The sequence below is a fragment of the Macrobrachium rosenbergii genome, chromosome 36, assembly GCF_040412425.1.
Source record: "Macrobrachium rosenbergii isolate ZJJX-2024 chromosome 36, ASM4041242v1, whole genome shotgun sequence".
In the NCBI taxonomy this organism is placed as follows: Eukaryota; Metazoa; Arthropoda; class Malacostraca; order Decapoda; family Palaemonidae; genus Macrobrachium; species Macrobrachium rosenbergii.
The window spans coordinates 18,228,243-18,252,050 of NC_089776.1; the positions used below are offsets into that span (position 1 = coordinate 18,228,243).

Genomic DNA, 23,808 nt, shown 5'->3' on the forward strand with positions numbered 1-23,808 from the left:
ATTACAAGGTATGTGAAGTTTATGGTAGAAATGGTAACTAAAGTGATTAAGAAATGGGATGCTTTTATATATTCTTCCCTGAAAAACATGAAAAGAGGGCCCATCCAACATGCTAACTATGGTCACTACAATAATGTCAAAGCTAATGGACCCCTTGCTGCTGAATTTTAAACAATAATTGCATTCACAAAAATCAAAGTCAACCACAGTTCTCATCTAATATATTTGTCAAATTTCTCCTTTCCTGTGTTTAATGTCTTGCCTCTTCCATACCTACTATTCCTCTCCCCTTCTCATTACATGCCAACAATGTTTCGATCTACTTTCATCTATTTCAAGTTATAACAATATTTCTCAGAAATTCCATGGGTGGGGCAACCAGAAATAGCTCCTATTTAGTAATACATAGCACTGAGGCTGCAAAGAGTGGAGAATACTTAGAATGCATATGTGTAAAGAAATTCAGGACAAAAGGGAAGTGGTCTACTTTGTGCTTGATTTGATGTGAACTTTCAATAATCATGCACAATTTTTTCTACCCCTCTCTGACCAATATAAAGTTAAAATTGATAGTTGCATGTACTGTTAATGTCTCATGCATTCTGTGAGATCACTTTTTATATTGTCCATTTTCTGTATTTCTGCTGTAACTGGTAATTTATTGTGCTGCTTCAATATTCCTGCTGTAACTAGTAATTTATTGTGCTGCTTCAATATAACTATCTCAGGTAGCCTTTGTAATGTTTTATTGTTGACTGTCAAGTGTGTAATAAAACTGGCATACTGTACATACATAAGGAAGATACATTTCATGCTTGTTTTTCTGACAACTTAGAGCTAAATTTATTCTTAAAAAATTGGATAGTTTTTACTAATGTTTGAGGATGCTTCAGTTCCAAGAAGGCTAATAAAGACCTGAAGAAGCCTGCTGTTTGTTTTAGCTCCCATGTACATTTTTGTTGTAAAGAAACCACGTGAAACTAAGTTGGTGCAGCATATTGGAGATGAAACTGTGAGTGCAAAATATTCAAAATAGTTATTTCATTTTCCAAAAGACTTCATCCATGACTGATACAATATAATATGGACTTATATATTTCTGTAAACAGCATAATAACTTGATCACTGGTAGTATGGAAGCTGCTAATGCAATGAAAGACTGCATTTACTACAATGCAATAACCACTAACTCAATTCCATTTTGCATTATTCTAATAAACTTCTGGAGAACACAGTAAACTCTGCCAAAATTGCTTTGCATCAAATATGGACACTTATTTTAACTCTGATATTTGAGTGATTCCAGTAGCAACAAAATTCCTTGAATGATGCTCAACGGAACTGGTTAGCAAATAGAAAATCAACAGCTACTAGTGTAAAAAGCTAGTTACCAAAGATACACTTATAGATACACTTTTAGATTACTAACATATAATGGCTAATCAAAAGGCAAAGAATTAAAAACTACCCAAACAGAAGTACAGTGATATGGAAATCAACAATACTATATTAAAATGAAGAAACCAATGTGCATACCTAATTTTTTCTCATACAAAAGCAGATTAATCTATTATTCAAAAATTCCCACACAAACATGGATAGACCTATACTGAGTACACACAATGGAGGATGCAATAGTACTTTAGCTGATGGCTGGGTCTGCTGTGCAGGTAAGGCGGCACATGTTAGGTTATGTTACAACTAATATTTATTTATCTATCTGGACTCTTTCCAAACATTTTATAATCAGTCATAAAATGACACACTACTCATACAAAAAACCTAAAATTGTACCTTAATTTTTTCAGGTTCAATCTTGAGATATCCACATTGTCCACAAAGATGCGGCCACGACTCAGTTCAACTAAACGGAAAAGTGCCATGAAAATTGAACTTTTTCCAGCGCCTGTACGTCCGATTATACCTATCTTCTCAGAGGCTCCAACTTCAAAATTAACTTTTTTGAGTGCATATGGATTATGGTAGCTGTAAAAAATGAAAAACTTAGTACGGCATATTACAATAATTAAACTTAGTTGCAAAGTCTTAAAAACAATTTTAGTTAACCTTTGCAAAAAATGTTATTAAATGAAAAAAAAATATAAGCAATACCTAGTAACATACCATCATTATCAGTAATTATTTCAGCTTGAAAGTATGGATTCGAAATGCAATTATAAATGAAAATCTTTCAGGAAAGGAATTTTTTCACAAAAAGGGAGGTAAGTATGTAACTCAACATCTGGTACCTACATAATTGTGCAAGTAATGTAGGTACCACTGATGAATATTCGAACGAATGAATGAAGCCCACAAGCACTAAACTTTTCTTTTTGAACATTATTTTTACTCAACTATTTCCCCTGAGGGGAGAGACCATGCATACATCTTGATACAATTACACACTGGCTTTGTTCAGAGCTTTTAACTCTACATTACAAATGGTACACTATTCACCTTGTATAGAACCAAACAGTTCTGGATAAGAAGGCTTATTTGCTCTAACTCTTTCACCCCATCAACCAAGCACTTCTAGTTCTCCATTTTCTCCTCCTTCCATTCTGAATTAAATGTCTTAACCATGCACCTTTTCTTGTAATAAGACTAAATAAATCATTTTACTACACCATAATCCATCTTTTCTCCTCTGTTAACCGTTTTACCATACTGCAATACGTATCTCTTCATTTATTACTCCAGGTATAATATATAAACAATTTACCTTAACTCACTGGCCTCTAAATATTTTCTTTCATTCACATTCAAAAGTCCCATTTCACATCCATATATAAGACCTGGTTCAACACTTCTATTCCTTATTTCTTGTAGAGCTCCTGCAACATACCTTGCTTCACCTACACCATGATTAATCATTTTATCATTCTATACATGTGTAACATGTATTTCTGGATATCTACCATTTCATTTTTAAGATTTTCCAATTACTTTCACTCTCTGTAGTAATTAGTTCAACCTTTCTCCTACTATAATATTTTAAAATTTTATCCTGCTATCTGTATTCAACATTACATCATTCCCAAATCAACAATTCTATACTTTTTGTCTCTCTCAACTCATGTCACCATTACAATTATACATACAATTATGGATTAATATTAAAATGCCCTAGAGGTATACGCACCCATGTGTGCAACCATCCATTACTGAGAATATGAACCTTTGTCTTTATAGCACAAGCTTTATTTTCATTGCAAAAACGTCTCATTCTTCTTAAGAAATTACAGTGCATTTGATTAATATAAACCTCAACAGCTTCCACAGTGTGTATATTGATTCTGCCTCCACAGTATGTATATTAATTCTATCATATGCTTTTCTTGCATGCCCTTGTAGAACAAATACAGTTTCTCACTTTTACAATCATTTGCTTTAAACAGTACGAAAAACTGATCTCCAACCCACACCCTCTTCCTTGTCTGAACTTATAAAAGCCCTTCCCATACCACACCTTTAGCAATCTTTCTCATCTTCACAGACACAATCTATACATACATTTTACTTGCATACTGAGCCCTTGTAATTTCCACACTTTTGTAGGCTATTACTTTTCATCTAACCCAAAGGGCCAATTATTTCACTCATCCATTTTTTGCAAACTTTCCCTAAAAAAATATAATTACTTAACTTAGTATTAATTTTTTAAATACAGGCACTACCCAGTTATCAGTGGACTTCAGTTATCGGCAATCCAGTTTTTCAGCGCTTGTCTAGCAACAAAAATTGGCGATTTCCACTTATCGGCACCGATACATTACCTAACAGAGGCACTGATAACCAAAAATCGGCAATAGCTTTACTTCTGTGCCAGCGGGAGTTCAACAGATCTCTAAAGAAAATGAGAACACTTTTTTTCCATTAATATACAATTTCTATACATCTACTTTCCCCATCCCCACCAGGGGAATGATAGGTACAAATACTTGTAGCCAGTCAGTCTACTTCAGTCCACTTTGAATGTGGGGAGGTAAGGAGGGCAAATTGCATAACTGAAAGCTAAGTATTCAAAAAATAAATATTAAATTATATATTTATATTTTTTAAATGGACCTTACCCTTCCTTTAAATATATGGTCAAAGCAGAAATCCGCTAACTCTTTAAAGGTTACTTAGCAACAGATAATTCTGTACAAAATAAGTGTTTGTTTACCCAGTGAATTCAATCCATCAGCTACTACTCTTGCCTTGGTAGGATTGTCACTCGGCACGAGATCCTCATCTTGAAGATACACGAGGTCTCTTTGGAGGGTGCTTCCTTCAGCAGATGGAAGGGTAATGTTACTGTGCCAAAATCTTGCAGAGCCAACAATGGATAACTAACAGGTACCTACATACAAGATGGTACACTCCCTATACTCAACACTGAGTGCCTCCAAGCTTCCCAAAAACTACAACTGGTTTTAAAAAGCAGTAGGCAGAGTTAGTTAGTTATAAATGATTTGTTTAACCAGATCCCTTAACTCTTATAAGGTTCTTCTCGGGCTGGTAGCAGTAGGCAGAAAAAGGACTACCAACCAATTCAGCACATAATATCCCCTGTACAAACCAGAGGGGTTATTGATCTCCATAACTGTACTGAGTCTCCATGCCATAACAAATCATGGCAAATACAGTACATAATTACCATGCCTCTGAGTGACTTCAATAACCTATCCAAGGATAAGTTCTCTCCAAATTTAAAAGTTGTAGCCACTGCTCCTATGTCAGATGGCTTATCATCCATTAAGGATACAAATTAGCATGAATACTCAATCAACGACTTCATGAAAAGGACATTACACTTCTACTCACTGAAAGCTCTGGCTTCCAAACCATATGCACAGATCCTTGACATCAGCTTTAATGCTTTTAGTTCAATTCAGACATTTCTTAAAGTCCTTACTGGACCCACAACAGCATCAAGTTCCTCAGTCCATTATGATTCCAAGCTAGTTGAAGAGACTGATACTGCAGAAAAATACCTGCCAAACCAGTCTGATGTTCCTGCTGACCTGGAAGTGGAAGGTGAAAACTGGCAACTGTTCTCAGTTGTTGAAGAGGTCTACAATTGGAGTTTATTACAGTTCTTACAGAAACTGACATAGCTGAAAATTCAGAGACCATTCTGTAAGCAGAATCAGATTCCTACTGTTTAGTTAACTTCTTACCACACTGTTCCTACTCAGAACAAATTAAGTAAATTTCACAATCTTCTCTGCTTCTGTCTAAGGAAGGGCCTCATCTATTCTGTGTACAGCAAATGAAATAAACATTTATGATATCACTATTTAGTTGGAAAAAGAGAGTGCAGAAAAAATAAACATCATTCAAAACTAACACTCCTATCAAACCTAGTGCCTTGAATCAATGGGAAGCTTAGTTGGAGTAACAGATTGAAGAGAAGCAGCAGCGGACCTACCCAGTTACTATAAGGGGGGTCAGACAAAACATGCATCCTTTAACACAAGTGTTATGACACCTATCCTTTTGTCTTAGTTGTTTCTACAAAATAACAAGCTCTCTTTGTTCACGATCAATTTCTGCATTATCTCGTTAGACTAAGATTCACATGAGTTATTCCAATCAAAATCCTTCCCTCAACAGTATAAACATCTCATGAGGGTCATTAAAACTGGAACAAAGCCTATTATGGCAACTCTTACCTTACAGGTTTTTGCCAATCCAGGATACAAAATTAAACTTCAGAAAATCCAAAAATAAACCAATTACAGTAGTCAACAAAAGAAAGGAGTACAGGCAGTCCCTGGTTATCAGTGGGGGTTCTGTTCCGACAGCATGACGATAAGCGAAAACTGCTGATAACCCATCAGCAATTTTTTGTGCTTTTTCAGTGATTTTTGGCACTCATTGGCACTGACAAGCACCGAAAATCACCGAATTTCGGTTATCAGTGCCTCTGTTAGGTATGTATCGGCACCAATATACAATTATCGGTGCCGATAAGTGGAAACTGGCGCATATCAGCCCTGAAAATCGCCAATTTTCCTTGCTAGACAAGCACCGAAAAACCAGATCGCCTACACATTTAACAATCTGTCTACCTTCTATTGAAACCGCCAACAGAAGTAGACTGATCAGCTATGAGTGTTTGTACCTATCAGTCCCCTGATGGGGGGGTGGGAAATAGATGGATATAAAATGGATGTTCATATAAAACCGAGTTTTCTTTTTTTTGCAATCTGCTGAATCCCACTGGCAAAGAAGTAAAAGCATTATAATGGAGAAGTAAGGTTAATTTAAAAAAAAAATATTTCACTCAATCTACTCAGCCACTCAATTATGTTATTTGTGTCAAACTATTCCAAATCATGGGAACTTTCAACTTCAATTTTCACTGTTTCCTTAACTTCATCAGAAGCCACTTCCACAAGCATTCCTATTTATAAGGACCCCTAACACTATTTTGTGCCATCTAAATTATAGATCTTTAAAATATTTGCCAGTTGACAATGTAACAGCAATCACTTGCACTGATTATCCAAAGAACCATCTGCTCTACAACCTTCACACTGTATTCATCCCCAAAACAGCTTCTCCCTTTAATTCCCGACCTGAATTCTCTCAAGCACTGTCTCTCACCATTTATTCCATTTTGTGATTCTTAATCTCATATTCCTGTACAGTTGTCTCATGAAATTAACAGGTCTTGAATTTGCAGTTTTGATTACTCACAAAATTTTCATCAATAATTACCTAAATGGAATATTTTTTTAGCTTTATGGCCATCCATGTAAAACCCCAGATGGCTTATGTTGAGTAGACATGTAAAGAAAACTATAAGTGCTTAGTAGTCTCCTATAAATACATAAAATTGCATACTGTGCATTTAAATATTTTTTACCATTAAAATATAGCACTGTATGCACAAATTAAGTGCAGTTAGTTAATTGCACATTATAAATCAGTTTTTTTGAAGAAATGAAAAGGAAAAAGGTCAAACAGAAATCACAATGTATTCCTTGAAAGTTAAACCCAGAATCCCACTCTCTTCTACCAACCCCACCATATGTTCCACCCCTGCCATTACAGAAGCTGAGACCAACCAATTGCTGCTCTTCCTTCTAACATGGAATGTAGTGAAAAATAGGTGAAGACCCAGAAGAACCACCTCCACTTATATACAGTATATGATAACAGGAACTGCATCAACATATTTGTCCTGTGTCAGCATCACCGCTGAATACTGATGAGTCACTGCGTGAAAAGCTCAAGCTGAAGTAGATAAGTATTGGGATATCCTTAAAAATGTATAAGGTAAAATGGTATTTTGAAGATTACAGTATATAATGTTTTTTTGTATGACACTATTTTATAATATCAATTACTTATACATGGTACAAAAAATACTCCACAGACCTGTATGAATACGGTAGTATCAGAGTACCACACAGGTAAACTATGTGCACAGTGTGCATTCTCTCTCTCTCTCTCTCTCTCTTTTATCATATGCTGCATTGTTGATACAGGGCTGCACACTAATAAAAAGTGTACTGTTCTGTACTGTTTTGTATATAATTTTGTAAATACTCAACTGCTTTAGGTAAATACTTTACTGGTAAAGCTTATGGTCAGCAATAGACTTTCCCCTATTAGAACAAGGTTTGGATGGTTAAGAGTTATTAAAAAATTTTTGACTTTGTGGGAGTCTGCCTGCCCTAACCACTTCAGATTTTGAGGGACAACTGTATATCATTCTCCCTTTCACCTGGTAACTTCACTTTCAATTTTTGGTTTTCCTTTATCAAATCCCTACCTTAATTATGCCATCATAAGTACTAAGAGACATATATTCCTTTTTCTTGTGCCTAAACCCACATCCATTTTTTGTTGACACCCAGGACCTCACACGTGAACCTCTCAAACGCCCCACCAGCTTACTTGTATCTTAGATGAACATTCTGAAACTTGATAGAGCCATGACTCAGCCAGCCAATGGGAGGAGCTGTAGTTCCTTCACGATTTTCTGGTTCTGCACCTTCTAAATACTGGTGGACTCGCTCCACACTGACCAGTTCTCTTTCAGTTTCTGTTAGTGATCCCACCACATTGTTCAGAAAACCACTGATGGTCAGTGCATATGAAATAACCAACCCAACTAGTCCTGCAACATAATGTAAAACAAATCATTTTTAAGTAACAATATCCACATTTGCTGATCTGAAAAAGTCTTTGTAACATCTTGCATCAATAAAATTTACACTTGCAAACCTCTATACTATCCTGCATAGGGTGTTCTGAGTTTAGAAATGATTCAGAAGTCTGCTTACATTATTTTAGGTGCTAACAATAATATGGGGTAGAGAAATCCTTAGTAAGGCATGTTGATAAACAGATTTACTATCCCATCTCCACATAAAACAGTTTTCTTATTTCTACTGCCTTGATTGCCACCTTACCTGCATCAATAGCATCAAAATGGTGCTGAAGGAGAGCAAGAATAGCCACACCAGCTAACACTGCTAATCCAATGAGTTGCAGTCGCAAATTCAGCCACTGAGCAGCGATCTGAATGTCAAACTGTGCTCGCTGGCTCACTTCCAATAAACTATCAGCACGAACACTAAACCTGAGGTCACAGAAAGTAATCTTAAAATAATTATAAAATAGCAGCAAAATACATGTTATTGAAAACTCTGTGAGTATGCATTTTTTATGCTTATATACAAGTAATCTTTATATTTAAAAAAATGATTTATGAATTAAAATGTTAACCACTTGAGATCCTGGGGGTGGTAGGGTAGGTCCAAAAACACTCCATCATGGCTTACCACCTGAGAGCTTAATTTCTTTCATGGCTCATGGTAAATTTATTTTTCATTATATAATTGTAGGTTGGTCTCATTTTGAAGCCAAATAATTCTGATCTTTAGTAGTTAAAAAAAACGCTAAAAAAGTAGTAGTCAGAGAAGAACTGAAACTACTCGACTTTTTGTAAATAATTTTTTTAACTATACAGTACTAGATTCATAAATTAATTTACACCATGCTAATAAGTATGATAAATTCCTTTCCAATGACAAGCATACTATAAAAATTTATGTCTGTTATCATGTATAAAAACATTGAAAAAATATGGAAAAATAGACAAAAATCTTTAGGATAGAATCAAACCATCCTTTCCTGCACCATCTGGATATCATCTACTATTTATACCAGATGTCAGAATATCTATATAGAACAAGCCCACAGGGGCCATTGACTTGAAATCCAAGCTTCCAAAGAATATCGTGTTCATTAGGAAGAAGTAAGCAGAAGTGAAGTAACAGGAAGTAAAGGACAATAAATAAAGAAGAGATACCACTTATTAAAAAAAGAAAAAATAATGGATAAATAGATAAAAATGTATTAAAATGCAAGAAGAATAGTAATAAGGTAGCAATGCATTGCATTTTAGCTTCTGAAGTTCCAGTTCCACGACATACTCTGGAAGGCTGGTTCACAGTCCAATGGTGTGAGGAATAAAGGACCTCTGGAACTGAGAAGTTCGACAGCGGGGCACATTTACTAAATACTGGTGCTGCTATTCAGAGAAACTGGTTGCTCTCGGCAGACACAGGGGATCAGGGATCAATTGTGAATGTGAAAGATCTCTGTTGAAATACAACTTATGAAAAAGTGACAAACAAGAGACCATTTGTCAATGGTCCAAGTCATAACTGCTACTATTAGAAACAGAAACCTACCACCACGAACCACTCTGCCTAAAAGAGACAAATCTCTGGCAGAAGCAGACATCCACACCAGAGAACAGTATTCCAGTAAAGGAAGTACAAATGACCTAAAACAGGTTGTACTGATTTTATCATTATAAATATATGAGACCTTACCAACAACACCTAACTTTATATGTGGCATTTGCTGAAACTCTCACTAGATGTTTCTCAAAGTTAGATGTCAGTTGAAAGTTACACCTGGAATAGTTAAAGCTTCAGACTCATTCAGCAAAGTTCCATCCACCTAAAGGGGAGGATGGGGTGGGAAATCTGTACGAGATCTGCTAATCAATAGTGTTTTTGTTTTACTGGAGTTCATCCTCATACCCCACCAACTACACCATTCCTGATCTGGTCCATGTCCTGATTGAGGCTGAGGGCAGCTTCATTTCTTATAAGTGGAGACTTTAATACACCCACAAGTGTTGCATCATCAGCATACTGAACAATCTGGTTTTCCAGGCCAACAACCATATCACATAATGACAATGTCTTTACATCTCTATCTCCTGCAAACAACAATACCAGATCTTGCAATACAAAATTCTAGTTATAAACTATTTCAACTTGACTTACCTATGTCCTGCTCGCATTGCCCTTATCACAGTCAGTCCTTGTAAGGTTTCAGTGAAATGTTCATACAGAGGAGATAAGGATACTGCATGAAGTCTTTTTAAATCCCTTGAAGTATAACGGTAGAAGTTCTGAATAGTGTAATAAACAAATGCTAAGGGTATGTACAGCAATGTTATCCAAGGCAGTCCATAGATGGTCACCACTACTGTTCCTGTTGATCAAAAGCAAGAAGGGTGAGAGAAGAAATTCAAGTAACTATTTTTGTAAAATATCTAATTATAATGTGACAACTTAAGCCATGCTGCACATTATCTTTCAAAAAATCCAGAAACATAATTCTACTGAAGTGAATATCTTAAATAATGCTTCACAGACTGAAAGTGTTCAAGTCTAATTTTTATTATTATTATTATTATTATTTCAATTAACTTCATGAGATAAACTGTGTGTACAGTCGACCCCCGCCTATTCGTGGTTCACGATTCGCAGCTTCACCTATTCTCGGATTTTTCTGTGGAAAGTATCTCCAAGTTATTTTTTAAAAATTTGGTAATTAGCAAATTTTTTTGTCAAGCAATATTCACTAACTACTGTATTTTCAAGTTATTTTTGTGATTAAATACATTTTTTATGATAAAAAAATTATTTACTAATTTTAAAATAATAATATTAATGTACACACAGCAGAATATCAATAAAATGTATTTTTTTCAATGCATATTTAAATACATGTATTTCTTAACTCAGAGAGAGAGAGAGAGAGAGAGAGAGAGAGAGAGAGAGAGAGAGAGAGAGAGAGAGAGAGAGATTTTTTATGCATATGTAGCATGTATGCTTATTTGTTTTGTATAGTTTTATAGGTAAATATGCCATTACTATGTCATTCATTTTTTCATACTTTCCATGCTGTAATTACAACTTTTTGCATTTCAATAACTATGAAAATATAGTAAAATATATAGTAAATTAGGTAAGATTTTAGCATAATTCTGTGGAATTCCCAGTCTTTTTCTGGTAGATAAATAGGAGAGGGATGTAGCCCTAACTGTCAATCATTTCGACATGCTGACGTGAAGGGTGCTCGGAAAACAGTCTCTCTCTCTCTCTCTCTCTCTCTGAGAAAATGGCTGTGCCTGAATATAGGGGTAACTTAATTAGTTTTCACATGTACCTATACGCCATATATTTTGAAGGGTAATGTTGTAAGATAACTTTGAACTGATATTAAAGTGATTTAGGATGATATTTTAGGATACATTTGGTGTAGGATGATAGTTTAAGTATATTTGGTGTTTGAACTATTAAATTAGGCAGTTATAAGTGCTATTTGCAGGTGGTTGTGGTCCCTATCCCCTATCTTTATTGGGACATGTTTCGAGCAGTACTCTCACTCGTTATCAGCCTACAAAATTAAAATGATGACATGCAATTCTTATAATAAAGTTCAAAATAATACAGCAAAATTAATAAAAATAAGAATACATTTCAAAGATGGCTAATCAAAATAAATGAATGAATAAAATAAAATAAAGCAAAATAACTGCCTGTACATTATGACCTACCTAGGTGTCCAAACCATCTCATCCGAGCTGATCTGATAGTTTTTCCAATGTAAGTGGGATCACAACCACTACACTGCCATTTATAGATCAGATTGGACCAAAGGCTTGTTGGTGTAGGTCTTTAATTTTAAAGAAATTACCTAATTTACTTTGTAAAGTGAATCATGTTTTGATATCTAGCTGAGGGTAACTACTGGACAAAATAGTTCCAGTAAAGGTTAAAGGTAAATAAATAACAGATTTCTTTACATTAGTGGTAGTTTTGGCCCAAAAGAAATTTGAAAAACCGCCTTCTGTGCTTTGCAGCCTCATGAGAATGTTGGTAACACTGCTTACACTCAAACAGACTGAGAAAGGTTTTAGAGGGGTGGGGAAGGCAATCCAATCATTGTCTTCCTTTAAATTGTATGACTCATACATCCCTAGAATTCATGAAATGAACTGCAACTGCTCTGGTAAAACAAAGCCGACTGGAACTTCCCGCATTCACTTATTCTTTAGCAGAAGGTCTAAATAACAGTACTGTGTCTTACAATGACTGCTTGATGGTACTGCTTAGTCATTTCTTTTTTTGTAAAGACTTAGTGGCATCCTATATACTATAGAAATGAAAGCATTTATAAAGTTAATGAACATACTGTAATACAAATTCTTATAATTAATGAACTTTTAGGGAATTAAATAAACACTAAAAATACCAAATATTACAAACCTATAAGTCCAAAGACTTGAGCTAAAAGAATATTCATCTGGAAGGGCAGAGAATCATCAACAGTATAAACATCAGTTGAAAACCTGTTCAAGATGCGGCCCAAGGGGTTGTTAGTGAAAAACGTTATCTTTGCCTGCAACAAACAAATAATCCTGTGTTTGAATATGAAATTCTTCTCAAAACAAGATATATGTCAAATCACACTGATATAAAAAACATTGGAGTAACTATGTATCTCAATAAAGAACCAATAATGCTGATAAAAGGCACAGACTTACTCTATATAAACAGTAAACCATCTAATATATAAGAAAGAAAAGAATACATGTTCAACAGGTTGTAACAATCAATAAAACAAAAAAAAAAAAACAATTTTTTAGGTTCTAGCAATCACTTACATACAAAACAGCATCTAAGAGTCTGCAGTGGAGAGTCTTAGCAGCACATAAACCACCGTAGGCAAATAGGAACGCTCGCATGAGGGTGAACAGTGTATTTGAGGTAGCTAAAATCCCATAAACTGTCAAGTAAAACTTTGTACTTGGATCAACTCCAACAGAAGAGGTGGCATTTTCCATTTCCTGCACGGCTAGTACCTGAAATGTGATACATGTGACGCATTTCTTAATGGGCAGCAAAAGTCATTAATTGGTATCTGAATACAATTCATATACCCAAATAAACCTGGTACAGATTTAAGCTTTTAACATTAAAAACAATTTTCTTGAATAATTATTGAATAATTCAGTAACTAGTAACACACAGAAATCTGTTCTATGGCAAATGCATTTCTCAAAACAATTCAAACATCATAAACCTCTAAAGCATATTTCCACAAGACACAATGGGGTTTATGGGGCACTGTTTCAGCCACAAAAATATGGCAAAAAAACTAATTTCACAACAAAATCTATTTTTTACTTGTGTGGAAATCAGATATCCACTCAAAGAAGAATCTAGCACCGTATAACAAGAAGTTACTGATGACAGCTTTTCCTAAATCTATGCACATTTACCTACATTGTTCTGTTAAAAACTAAACTTATTGGGCAGTATCTATAGAAGTAATCTATCATAAAAAATCAACATTTAAGCTTTACAGAAAACCTGCAAAAATATGCTGATGTTAATTTTCTACAAAGCTATTATGGGATCTAGCTAAATGCCCAATAATGCTTGAAACAATGTATAACAGTCCTAAAGATAACATAGAAACTATGTACGATATTGCAAAGTAAAATTTTATTTGGTAATAACTTATGAGAAATTAAACACCTGAATTATAGTCATACAGTATAAGAAGTCAGCTGAATATTTTAAAAAGAGTAAGATAGTTTGACCCGCTCTAATTTTATAGGGATAGCTCGAATTCATTTGAACAATGAGGAAAAATATAGGAGTACAAGATTTTAAGTTGGTTATCAAGTAGTAAAAAAGCAAAAAACTGGTTTGAGGGTAAAAAAAAAAAAAAAAAAAAAGGGTCTGTGGCTGAATGAGTACTGCAAAGAACATTTAATAATGCCTTTAGTGCACCAAACAAATACTACCACATAGGGTGACTAAAGTGAACTGTCAAAATGTAAAATGACATTCTCTCTTGTACACAAAGTACTGACCTGACCCACTGGGTTAATGGATGATAACCATTGCAGGGTGTCTGATAAAGAGGACATCTTTGAAGGACCTTCTGTCACAGTTTCAAACCATGGTTCCATTGATTGGTCTTCAACATATAAAGTTGTGCCAGTGCTGCAAAAGAATAAGATCTAGATTACTTTTAAGATGTTAAAATGTCTTTTCACCATTACTTTCATTTTAATCACCATAAATTTAATAAAATTAACTTGTCAAGGGAGCAAGAAAAAATGGTAAAAATGACATTATGATAAAATAAATTTTTTTACAGCATATACTTACCAAGCAATTACATAGCTACTAGCTTTCCTACATGACAGTCTAACAAAATTCAAATTTTCGCGGTGGCACTACCATCGCTTGTGTAGGTGACAGGGTCACGCCCACTTTCGGGACTGACAGGTACAACTCAGCAGAGAGGATCAATTCGTTTGATGCCCAATGTCTACTGAGGGTAGGGGGGTGGGCTCCGATTATGTAATTGCTTGGAGAGTAAATATAACACTTTATCATAAAAATGTCATTTCTATGTAAGTGACTTACCAAGCAATTCCATAGCTGATTCCACATTGAGAGGAGGTGGGAATCATGGACATGTTCTAATCTAAAACATTAATAAAGATAATGACTTTGAACTAGGAAGGTTGCTAGCATTGAGTCAATGCTTGTTGTACCTTACCTGCTAAGAGAACTGCTTCAGTTGGGTACTGCCTCTGGTCGGCACTCATCTTAAAATGTAGAGGGCGTGGCAGTATGGCCAAGAGTCGCCCCTACTTCAGTGGGTACTTTGCAGCCAAAGAAGTTCACCGATGGCTGACAAAGACAAAAATAGCGCCCTTGCCCTGGGCACAGACCAGAATAAAAACACAACACTGTCACCTATAACCAAAATTAAAAACCACCACCCCAACCATTAAAAACTGGCTGGTACTCCAGGTACACTGCAACCCCAGGCTTCCCTTACACATGCTTCCTTTCCCAACACCATGCCAACCATGGATAAAGGATCCACAGTACTGTACAAGTTATCAAACACAATTTCCACGTCTTTAAGATAACGTGAAGCAAACACCAATCTACACTTCCATAATGTTAATTGTAAAATGTTTTCGAGAGAGATGTTATGCTGAAAAGCCAGAGACATGGCAACAGCTCAAACCTCATGAGCTTTGAACTTAAGGGAAGGTAAAACATCTTTTCCAACTTGAGAATGCACTTCTGTAATCAAACTTTTAAGGAAGAAAGAAAGGGCATTCTTCAACAGAGGTCATGAAGGGTTCTTCACTGAGCACCAAAGCTTGTTGGAGGGTCCTCTGAGCTTTTCTATCCTCTGAAGATAGTACTTCAAGGATCTCACAGGACAAAAAAGTCTCTCTTCTTCCTCTGGGCCGAGGATGTTCGTTAAGCTTTTAATAATGAACGAACGAGGCCAAGGCTTGGAAACGTCCTCATTCTTGGCGAGGAAGCCAAGAGAGAGAGAACATATTGCATTTCCATTTGAAAAGCCTACTCTCTTGTTGAAGGCTTGCAGCTCACTAACGTGTTTGGTGGTTGCCAACGCCATGAGAAAGAGTCTTCCTAGTAAGATTCTTGAAAGAGGTCGAGCTGAGGAGTTCGAAAGTTGAGCTTATAAGCCACTTCAGAACAACGTCCAAATTCTAGGAGACAAATCCAGGCTCTTCTAATTTGGAGGTCTTGAAGGACCTGATGAGGTCGCTGAGGTCTTGGATGACAGATCCAGGCCCCTATGCTTAAACACCGAAGAAAGCATTGACCTATACCTCTTGATGGTAGAGGGAGACAACTTCCTATCGGTCCTCAGGAAAAGAAAAAAGTCAGCTAACTGTTTATAGAGGTTTCAGAAGACAAGATGTTATTATGTCAGCACCATCCTCTGAAAACTGACCACTTGGATTGGTAGAGCCTACTAGAAGAAGATCTTCTGCATCTGGCAATAGCTTCTGAAGCCTGCTTTGAGACGCCTTTTGCTCTGATAAGGCTCCCGACAGTCTGAAGCCTGTCAGGGCCAGAGTGGACAATCCTTGATGGAACCTGAGGAAGTGGGGCTGTTTGAACAGCGACTGTTTTTGTGGCAGGAGTCTTGGGAAGTCTACTAACAGATGCAGCAGATCTGGAAACCATTCCTTCCTGGGCCAGAACAGAGTGATCAGGGTCATTGAGAAGTTCTGGCGAGAGGAGAACTTGTTGATCACTTCCCTGATCAATCCAAAAGGTGGGAAGGCGTGGACATCCAGGCCCATCCAGTCCAACAGCATGGTATCAGGACTGGGGAGCAAAAGAGAGGCAGATGATGATTTCCCGACGTTGCGAAGAGGTCCACAGCTGGTTTGCCCCAAAGTTTCCAAAGATCTTCACATATGAGGGAGTCCAGAGTTCACTCCGTCAGCAAAACCTGGTTGCAACGACTCAATTCGTCTGCAAGCACATTCATTTTTCCCAGCTCGAAAAGAGTGATAATCTTCACCTGGTACTGCTCCACCCATAGAAGAAGGTCTTTTGCTGTCAAGTAGAGAAGGAAGGAACAGGTGGCCCCTTGTTTGCAGACATAAGACAGCGCTGTGGTGTTGTCTGTGTAAACCGCTACTACTTTGTCAAAAACTAGTGGAAAGAAGGCCTGGAGACCCAGATGAATGGCCTTTAGTTCCTTCACACTGATGTGGAGAGCTCTCTGTTTTACAGACCACATCCCTGAAATCTACTGACTCCCTAGAAGGGCTCCCCAACCTAGATCTGAGGAGATGGGGAAAACGAAGGAGTGCGGTTAGGTTTTCCTGTTCAAGTACACTTTTAGATAAAAGTGAAGAGGCCTCATGTGAAGTCTGCCCAGCTTTACGAACGGTTCTACTGAGGCCCAGGTCCCCAGAAGACTCATCCACTGAAGTGCTGAGCAAGTCCTGAGGTCAAAGACCTTGCAGACAGTCTGGAGACAGGAGTTGATCCATTTGGGAGAGAGAAAAATCCAAAAAGTCTGAGAGTCCAGAATCATCCCAAAATAGGGAATCTTCTGTGCCGGAACTAATTGCGACTTGTGAAAGTTGACCAAAATGCCCAACTCCTGTGTCAGGCGAAGAGTCTTGTTTAAGCCCTCCATGCACTTCTCCCCCGAAGGTGAGCAGAGCAGCCAATCGTCCAGATAGAGACAAACGTTGACGTCGAGAAGGTGAAGCCATTTCCCAAGAGGAGCGAGGATTCGAGTGAACACTTGTGGGGGTGGACAGGCCGAAGCACAAGGTTCGCAACTGGAGAACTTTGCCACGAAACACAAAGTGCAGGAACTTTCTTGAATCTGCATGTATCAGGACATGGAAATAAGCATCCTGCATGTTCAAGGTGACCATCCAGTTGCCCTGACAGGAGAGAGGACATAAAAAAGTGACTGGTTTCCACATGAAATTTGGTTTTCAGCATGAAACGATTCAGGCCGCTGACATCCAGAACTGGTCTCCAGCCCCCCGATGACTTGGGAACAACAAAGAGACGGTTGTAAAATCCCTCCTCTAATGCCCCTACTCCTTGAGAAAGGATGGCAAGCTTCTCAGAGTGAGATGACTAGGCAGTCAAGTTGACCTGCGACTTGGATAAGGGAGGTTTCTCTTAAAAAGGGATGGAATATCCTTTCCTCAACACTTGGACTACCCAAGGTTCTGCCCCTCTGAGGCTCCATTCCTCCCAAAAGAGGTGTAGCCTGGCTCCAATCGGGGCGCGGAGGACTGTGTTCTCATTTCTTGATCGATCTAGACAGGGGGCGCAGATTGGTCCTGAGGTCTAGGTTCCTTCTCGAAAGGGCTGCTGCAGAGGAGAGGACTTGATTGTTGTTGAGGGAGCTTCCTTAGGCCGCTTGGAAAATTGAGCCAGAAGATCAGTTGTAGATTTCTTCTGAAGGTCAAACAGGATGTCCTTAACAGTGTCTTGGGGGAAGATATGGGATCTGTCTAATGGAGAGAACAAGAGGGCTGACTTCTGTGTTGTGGTGACTCCTTTAGCGGCGAAGGAGCACCACAGCTCTAGCTTCTTCAAGATTCCCATCAAAAACAGGGAGGCGAGCTCGTAAGAGCCATCCCTGACTGCCTTGTCTGCTCAAGACAATACTCCCAACCAGTCAGAAGAGAAATTTTCATCCAAGACTTGACAATCTTCGATTTTTCTAGCTAAAGCCCCCACCGTCCAATCAAGGAAGCTAAAAATTTCTAATACCTTGAACAGGTTCTTGATAAGATGGTCCAGTTTGGGCAACGAGAAGGAAATCTTGGCTGCAGAGAATGCAGAACGATGTGTGGCATCAACCAAACGGAGAAATCCCACTGGGAGGAGGCAGAGACTCCCATTAAGGAGGGGGCTTCCCCAGTGGCATAGAATCAATACTTTTTCTTGAGAAGTTTGGAAAGAGGGAAGGCAAAGGTTGCTTTACATTGGTCCCTCTTCATGGCCAGCCACTCGTCTACTTGTCAAAGAATTTTCTTCGAGGAAGAGGAAAGCACTAGCTTGGGGAGGCAAATAACGTCAGCAGTCCGTTTCCTCATAAGGAATGTCAAGGCTGGGGAATCAGGAGCAACAGGCTTGAAGAAATCCGGAAAATTCACCAGAAAGAATCTCAGCAACGATGAATAAGCAGACGAAGGAGCGGTATCTTGTTCCGGTTCGTCCTCATCAGAAGAAACAAGGGATAAGGAGGTGTCCTTGCTCTTGGAAACGACAGTTTTCTTCTTTAAAAAGCCCTTGAGTTCCTCCAGCTGACGCTGAACTTCCTGAGCAGATGAAGAGGGAAGAGGTGCCGAACGCCACGTGGCTGGTGCTGAGCGCCCAAATATTGGCACCAAACGATCCACAGTTGGCACTGAGCAGTCAGGTACAGAAGATTGAAGGGCGAAGCAGGTGCCAAGCGAGTCGAAGGAGAGGGGTGCTCTGAGCTGAGAGAGTGCTTAGCATGCGATGAAGGGGCACTTACTCGAAGTATCATGTCACTTTGAGACCAAAATATGGCACTTGTGACTTGAAAAAGGTTCCAGGCTATCTCAAGAAGATTGATGACTAGCAGATGAGGCAGTAGGAGGCAGAACGGTGAAACTGCAGGAGGGCTGGGGACTACCACTAGCCTCCTTATATCTCTTGACAGGAGGGGAGCTGTCTGCCACATCGGTGTGCCTCTTCAAGGGCCGAGAGACGGAAGATCGACGCCGCTGACGCCTCACGTCCAGCAAAGAGTCTTCTGGATCTGACGACGGACGAAAAGCACTGAACGAGGCGCCTTTCCAATGGCACCCCTGTCATAGCCTAAACAGTGCAACAGGCGCGACATACCGGACCCAAGTGCAGGGGAGTGGGACAGTGACCTTCATCTAGGAGCACCAGTGGGATGGGCAGCCACCTCCTCAACACTCACAACACTTTCACTGGGTGTAACACTGACGCCGATTTCAACACAGTCCCCAAAAGAGGAACCTAATTCCATAACAGTATTGGCCAAGAACTCAAATTTTTTATCAAATTTTGCTTCGAGACTGGCAGCAGCGTTGGGATTGGAGGCACAGGAACCTAGTAAAGGAGTCTGGGGTAAAGGTGTAGGAGGGATAAGGGTAGGCGATATAGCATGAATCAAATGAGAAGAAACAAAGTTATCTTCTACCACATTAGGTAAAGAAGGAATCTCCTGACTAGCTTTGCTTTCAGCTCTAAGGGCCACCTTCCTTTTCCTATCTCAGTCTAATTTGTCCAGATGGGACTTCAACGTCTTCAATTTACTATCTTCCCAATCCTGACATTCCAAACATGTAAGCTCTCTACAACATTCCTGCCCCATACACCTGACACACTTAGTGTGCGAATCGTAAGTCACCTTAGTAAGTCTAGTTTTACATCCCTCAATATAATAATGAATGCTTGAAGAGCTGGAGTCAGACATACTTGACTATCTTTAGAAATAAAGTTAACTAACGATATTACTAAGATAGAAAAACCCACCACAAAAAAATGACATGGAATACTTCACCAAAAATACAGGACAAAGTCCAAAAAAGATGAAGCAGTGACTGCATAAGACTACCAATGTTAATCGGGAGTCAGCAGAAAACGAATTGATCCTCTCTGCTGAATTGTACCTGTCTGTCCTGAAAGTGGGCAGATCGCGAAAACTTGAATTTCGTTAGACTGCCATGTAGAATAGCAAGTAGCTATGTAATTGCTTGGTAAGTCACTTATATAAAACTAATAAATACTATGTGAACACCAGAATCTGGAAAGCTAACTGGAGGTTAATTCTGAAGTCCCAATTGCATAAGGATGTTGATATGACTCAGTATCAGCATAAACGCAAAAAATAGGATAAGAAAAAGGATGAACCAGTAGTAGTGCATCCAAGTGAGAAGAGATCAGATGAAACATTGCAAGTAATAGAAGAAAAGCATCACAGCCATGAGATGAAAGTAAACTGCAAAGGATAATAATGCTTCAGGCAAGACTATGAAAAGCAAATACAGTACCACTGAAAACAAACAACACTTAATTAGTAGTATTAGATGATAAAAACTCATGTACAGTGAACCCTCGCTACTTCGCGGTTCAACTATCGCGGATTCACGACTTCGCGGATTTTTTCCATTACGTATGTATATTATAAGAGAAAATATATAGCGGATTTTCCGGAAATTTCAAAAATAGTAGCGATATATGAAGACCCAAATATTTCATTAATTCCATTAATAATTATTAATATCTGCTAGTACTGTTGGTTCATTGCATTATGACATATAATTCAGTACAAAATGAAGTTAAACAAAAGATGCTTCACTGCATCGCGGATTTTTCAGAAATATTCATCGAAAAATTAAAATTAAAAGTACCACCATATCGGCAGCCATATTGCGGGAAAACAGCGATGTTTCATCATGTTACGTGAGAAGAACGGTTTGCGAGACCGACGCAAGGACTGGAAGCCAGTATATACCCACAGGCACTCGGACAAGGCATGTGAGTGGTACATAAGAGAATATCTTATGACTGTTGATGTTTCATCTTAAATCACTGTAAAAATAATTAAAATCCGAATTTCATACGTAAGCAACTCAAGGATACTGTATACAGTCTCGTCCCAAGCTACTGTGCTGTACAGTACACACCATCTCTCTCTCTCTCTCTCTCTCTCTCTCTCTCTCAATGAAATATGAATTACTGTATCATAAACTTTTATGTACAGAATTAAAAATAATTTCATTGACAAATTTGTTTCTTTTAGCAACTAAAAATTATTTTCCTAATTCTTTCGTTAGTAGTGAGCAGCTTCAGTCAGCTGATTCTCAAAATGTAAACATTACAAATATGGGACGATCTTTTTTTTATGCATATTACTGTGATAGATCAAAATAGTAATACAGGCACTGGACAAGGCACGTGGAGTGGTACATAAGAGAATATCTTATCACTGTTGATGTTTCATCTTAAATCACTGTAAAAATAATTAAAATCCAAATTTCATACATAAGCAACTCAAGGATACTGTATACTCTCTCATCACCAGCTTGTCAAGACTTAGTCAAGACTTAGTCTCGTCCCAAGCTACTGTGCTGTACAGTACACACCATTTCTCTCTCTCTCTCTCTCTCTCTCTCTCTCTCTCTCTCTCTCTCTCTCTCTCTCTCTCTCAATGAAATATGAATTACTGTATCATAATCTTTTATGTACAGAATTAAAAATAATTTCATTGATAAATTTGTTTCTTTTGGCAACTAAAAAATTATTTTCCTAATTCTTTCGTTAGTAGTGAGCAGCTTCAGTCAGCTGATTCTCAGAACGTAAACATTACAAATATGGGACGATCTTTTTTTTATGCATATTACTGTGATAGGAGATCAAAATAGTAATACAGTGTTTAAGTGCATAGGAAGTGTTTATAACAGTGTGGGAAAGGCTATACAGTAAAGCCTTTAAATATATACCATGTATATACAGTATATGCCTCCCTAGGGAGGGGCCAATGCTACTTCGCGGAATTTCACTTATCGCGGGGGGTTCTGGCCCCCATTATCCGCGATAGACGAGGGATCACTGTATTTACTAAATAGTGTTTTGAATTAATGCATAACACTAACCTATTTACTCTGGTAACTTGTGACACCCAATAAGAAAGCCATAAGTCTGTGAGATTTCGGGAAGCTTGCATAAGAACTAGAGACAACGCAATAGCAGCTGTTAAAAATGCCCCAACTGCAGTAAAGTATGTTAAGTAGACTGCACCACTAAGCTCGCCAAAATCTCGCTCTTCTTCTCGACTTCCCTAGAAGAAACAATGAAGTTAAAACTTTGCAGCAATTCTCTTTCTATGTTGGCATAAAAAAAAAACTTTGTCTATAGGCAAATGTATTACAACTGAACTGAGTAAAATAAAAGATTCATAGGTAGCTATTAATTTTGACATGAGTTAAAAATCATTTCATTATGAAAGATGTGGCGCAAATAAACCTGTCAAATTTAAAGTCAATGACTGAATAAAGAAAATCATTTTACAAATTAATCAAAGTTGAAAACCTGTTATCTTACAATAGCTTAAAAATAATTTTGATATTTCAAAAACCTAAATTTTGACAATAGTCCCCATTATCAGTTGTGGGGGACCTACTTCTGAAGTCAAATTCTTATATGATGAAATATACATCTTTGAAAATACAATTTTTATAATTAATCATTTTTATTCGTCATGGAATTCTACATGTGTCCATCCTCCAAGACAATGAAAGAAAATGGCAGTAACACAGTTATATAGTGCAGGCATGGGCAGATCCCAGGGTCTCGGGTAAGTATGAGTCACTTGTACTGTTTGAGCCAGGTACTATAAGATATCAGCAGTGCTGATAAGCAGAACCTTGTATTTTGTAAGTAATATGCTTATATGAAAAAATCAACTTTGTTCTGAATCAACTCATACCTATTTCATCATAAACCCCATTCCACCAAGTACAAAGTACTGTATATGCTTATAAACAGCACAGAATACAATTTACATTGCTGTACACAAAAACTGAAATACATTGCATGAAAATCAACATGCATAAAAAGGAAAACAATAAAGTAGGGTAAAGCTTATATCACAGTACAGAACTGTGCATAACCAGCTAAGATTCATTACAAAAATAAATACCAAACTATGCAGTAAAGGCAGTCCGCGGTTAACAGCGGGCTCGGTTAATGACAATCTGGTTTTATGGCACTTGTCTAGCGACGAAAATCGGCAATTTTCCGTGCCAAAAATCGCTGATTTCCGCTTATTGGTGCCGATAATTGGGTATTGGCGCCAATACATAGCTAACAGAGGTGCCGATAACCGAAAATTGGCGGCGATAAGCCCGAAAAACGCTGAAAAGCGCCAGAAATCGCCGATTTTTGGGTATCATCACACCCCCCAGAACAGAACCCCCGCCGATAACCGAGGACTGCCTGTATACAGTATTTATGTAGACCAGACTTGAAAATCTCTTTATAAAGAATAACCCAGAGGGAGGAAGAGAGACTCAAGCAAACACACATGAAGCGCACACCACAGTTTACCTCAACGCGATGCATGGGTGTGTGTATACGTGTGTAC

General features: G+C 37.9%; 1 protein-coding gene and 1 long non-coding RNA gene across 2 annotated transcripts in view; one reads left to right on the plus strand and one right to left on the minus strand.

Moving 5' to 3' along the window:
- The window catches only part of LOC136824987 (uncharacterized), a 172,340-nt gene extending 170,394 nt beyond the window's left edge, over window positions 1-1,946 (plus strand). Inside the window, exon 3 of the long non-coding RNA XR_010849199.1 lies at window positions 1,809-1,946. This is a non-coding gene — a long non-coding RNA (uncharacterized lncRNA). The remainder of the gene's footprint in view (window positions 1-1,808) is intronic.
- The window catches only part of LOC136824986 (ATP-binding cassette sub-family C member 10), a 173,146-nt gene that overhangs the window by 8,382 nt on the left and 140,956 nt on the right, over window positions 1-23,808 (minus strand). Inside the window, 8 exon segments of the mRNA XM_067080977.1 lie at window positions 1,795-1,986; window positions 7,897-8,119; window positions 8,415-8,584; window positions 10,308-10,518; window positions 12,582-12,714; window positions 12,980-13,177; window positions 14,198-14,330; window positions 22,319-22,503. Of these exon segments, the coding sequence (XP_066937078.1) occupies window positions 1,795-1,986; window positions 7,897-8,119; window positions 8,415-8,584; window positions 10,308-10,518; window positions 12,582-12,714; window positions 12,980-13,177; window positions 14,198-14,330; window positions 22,319-22,503 (1,445 nt within the window).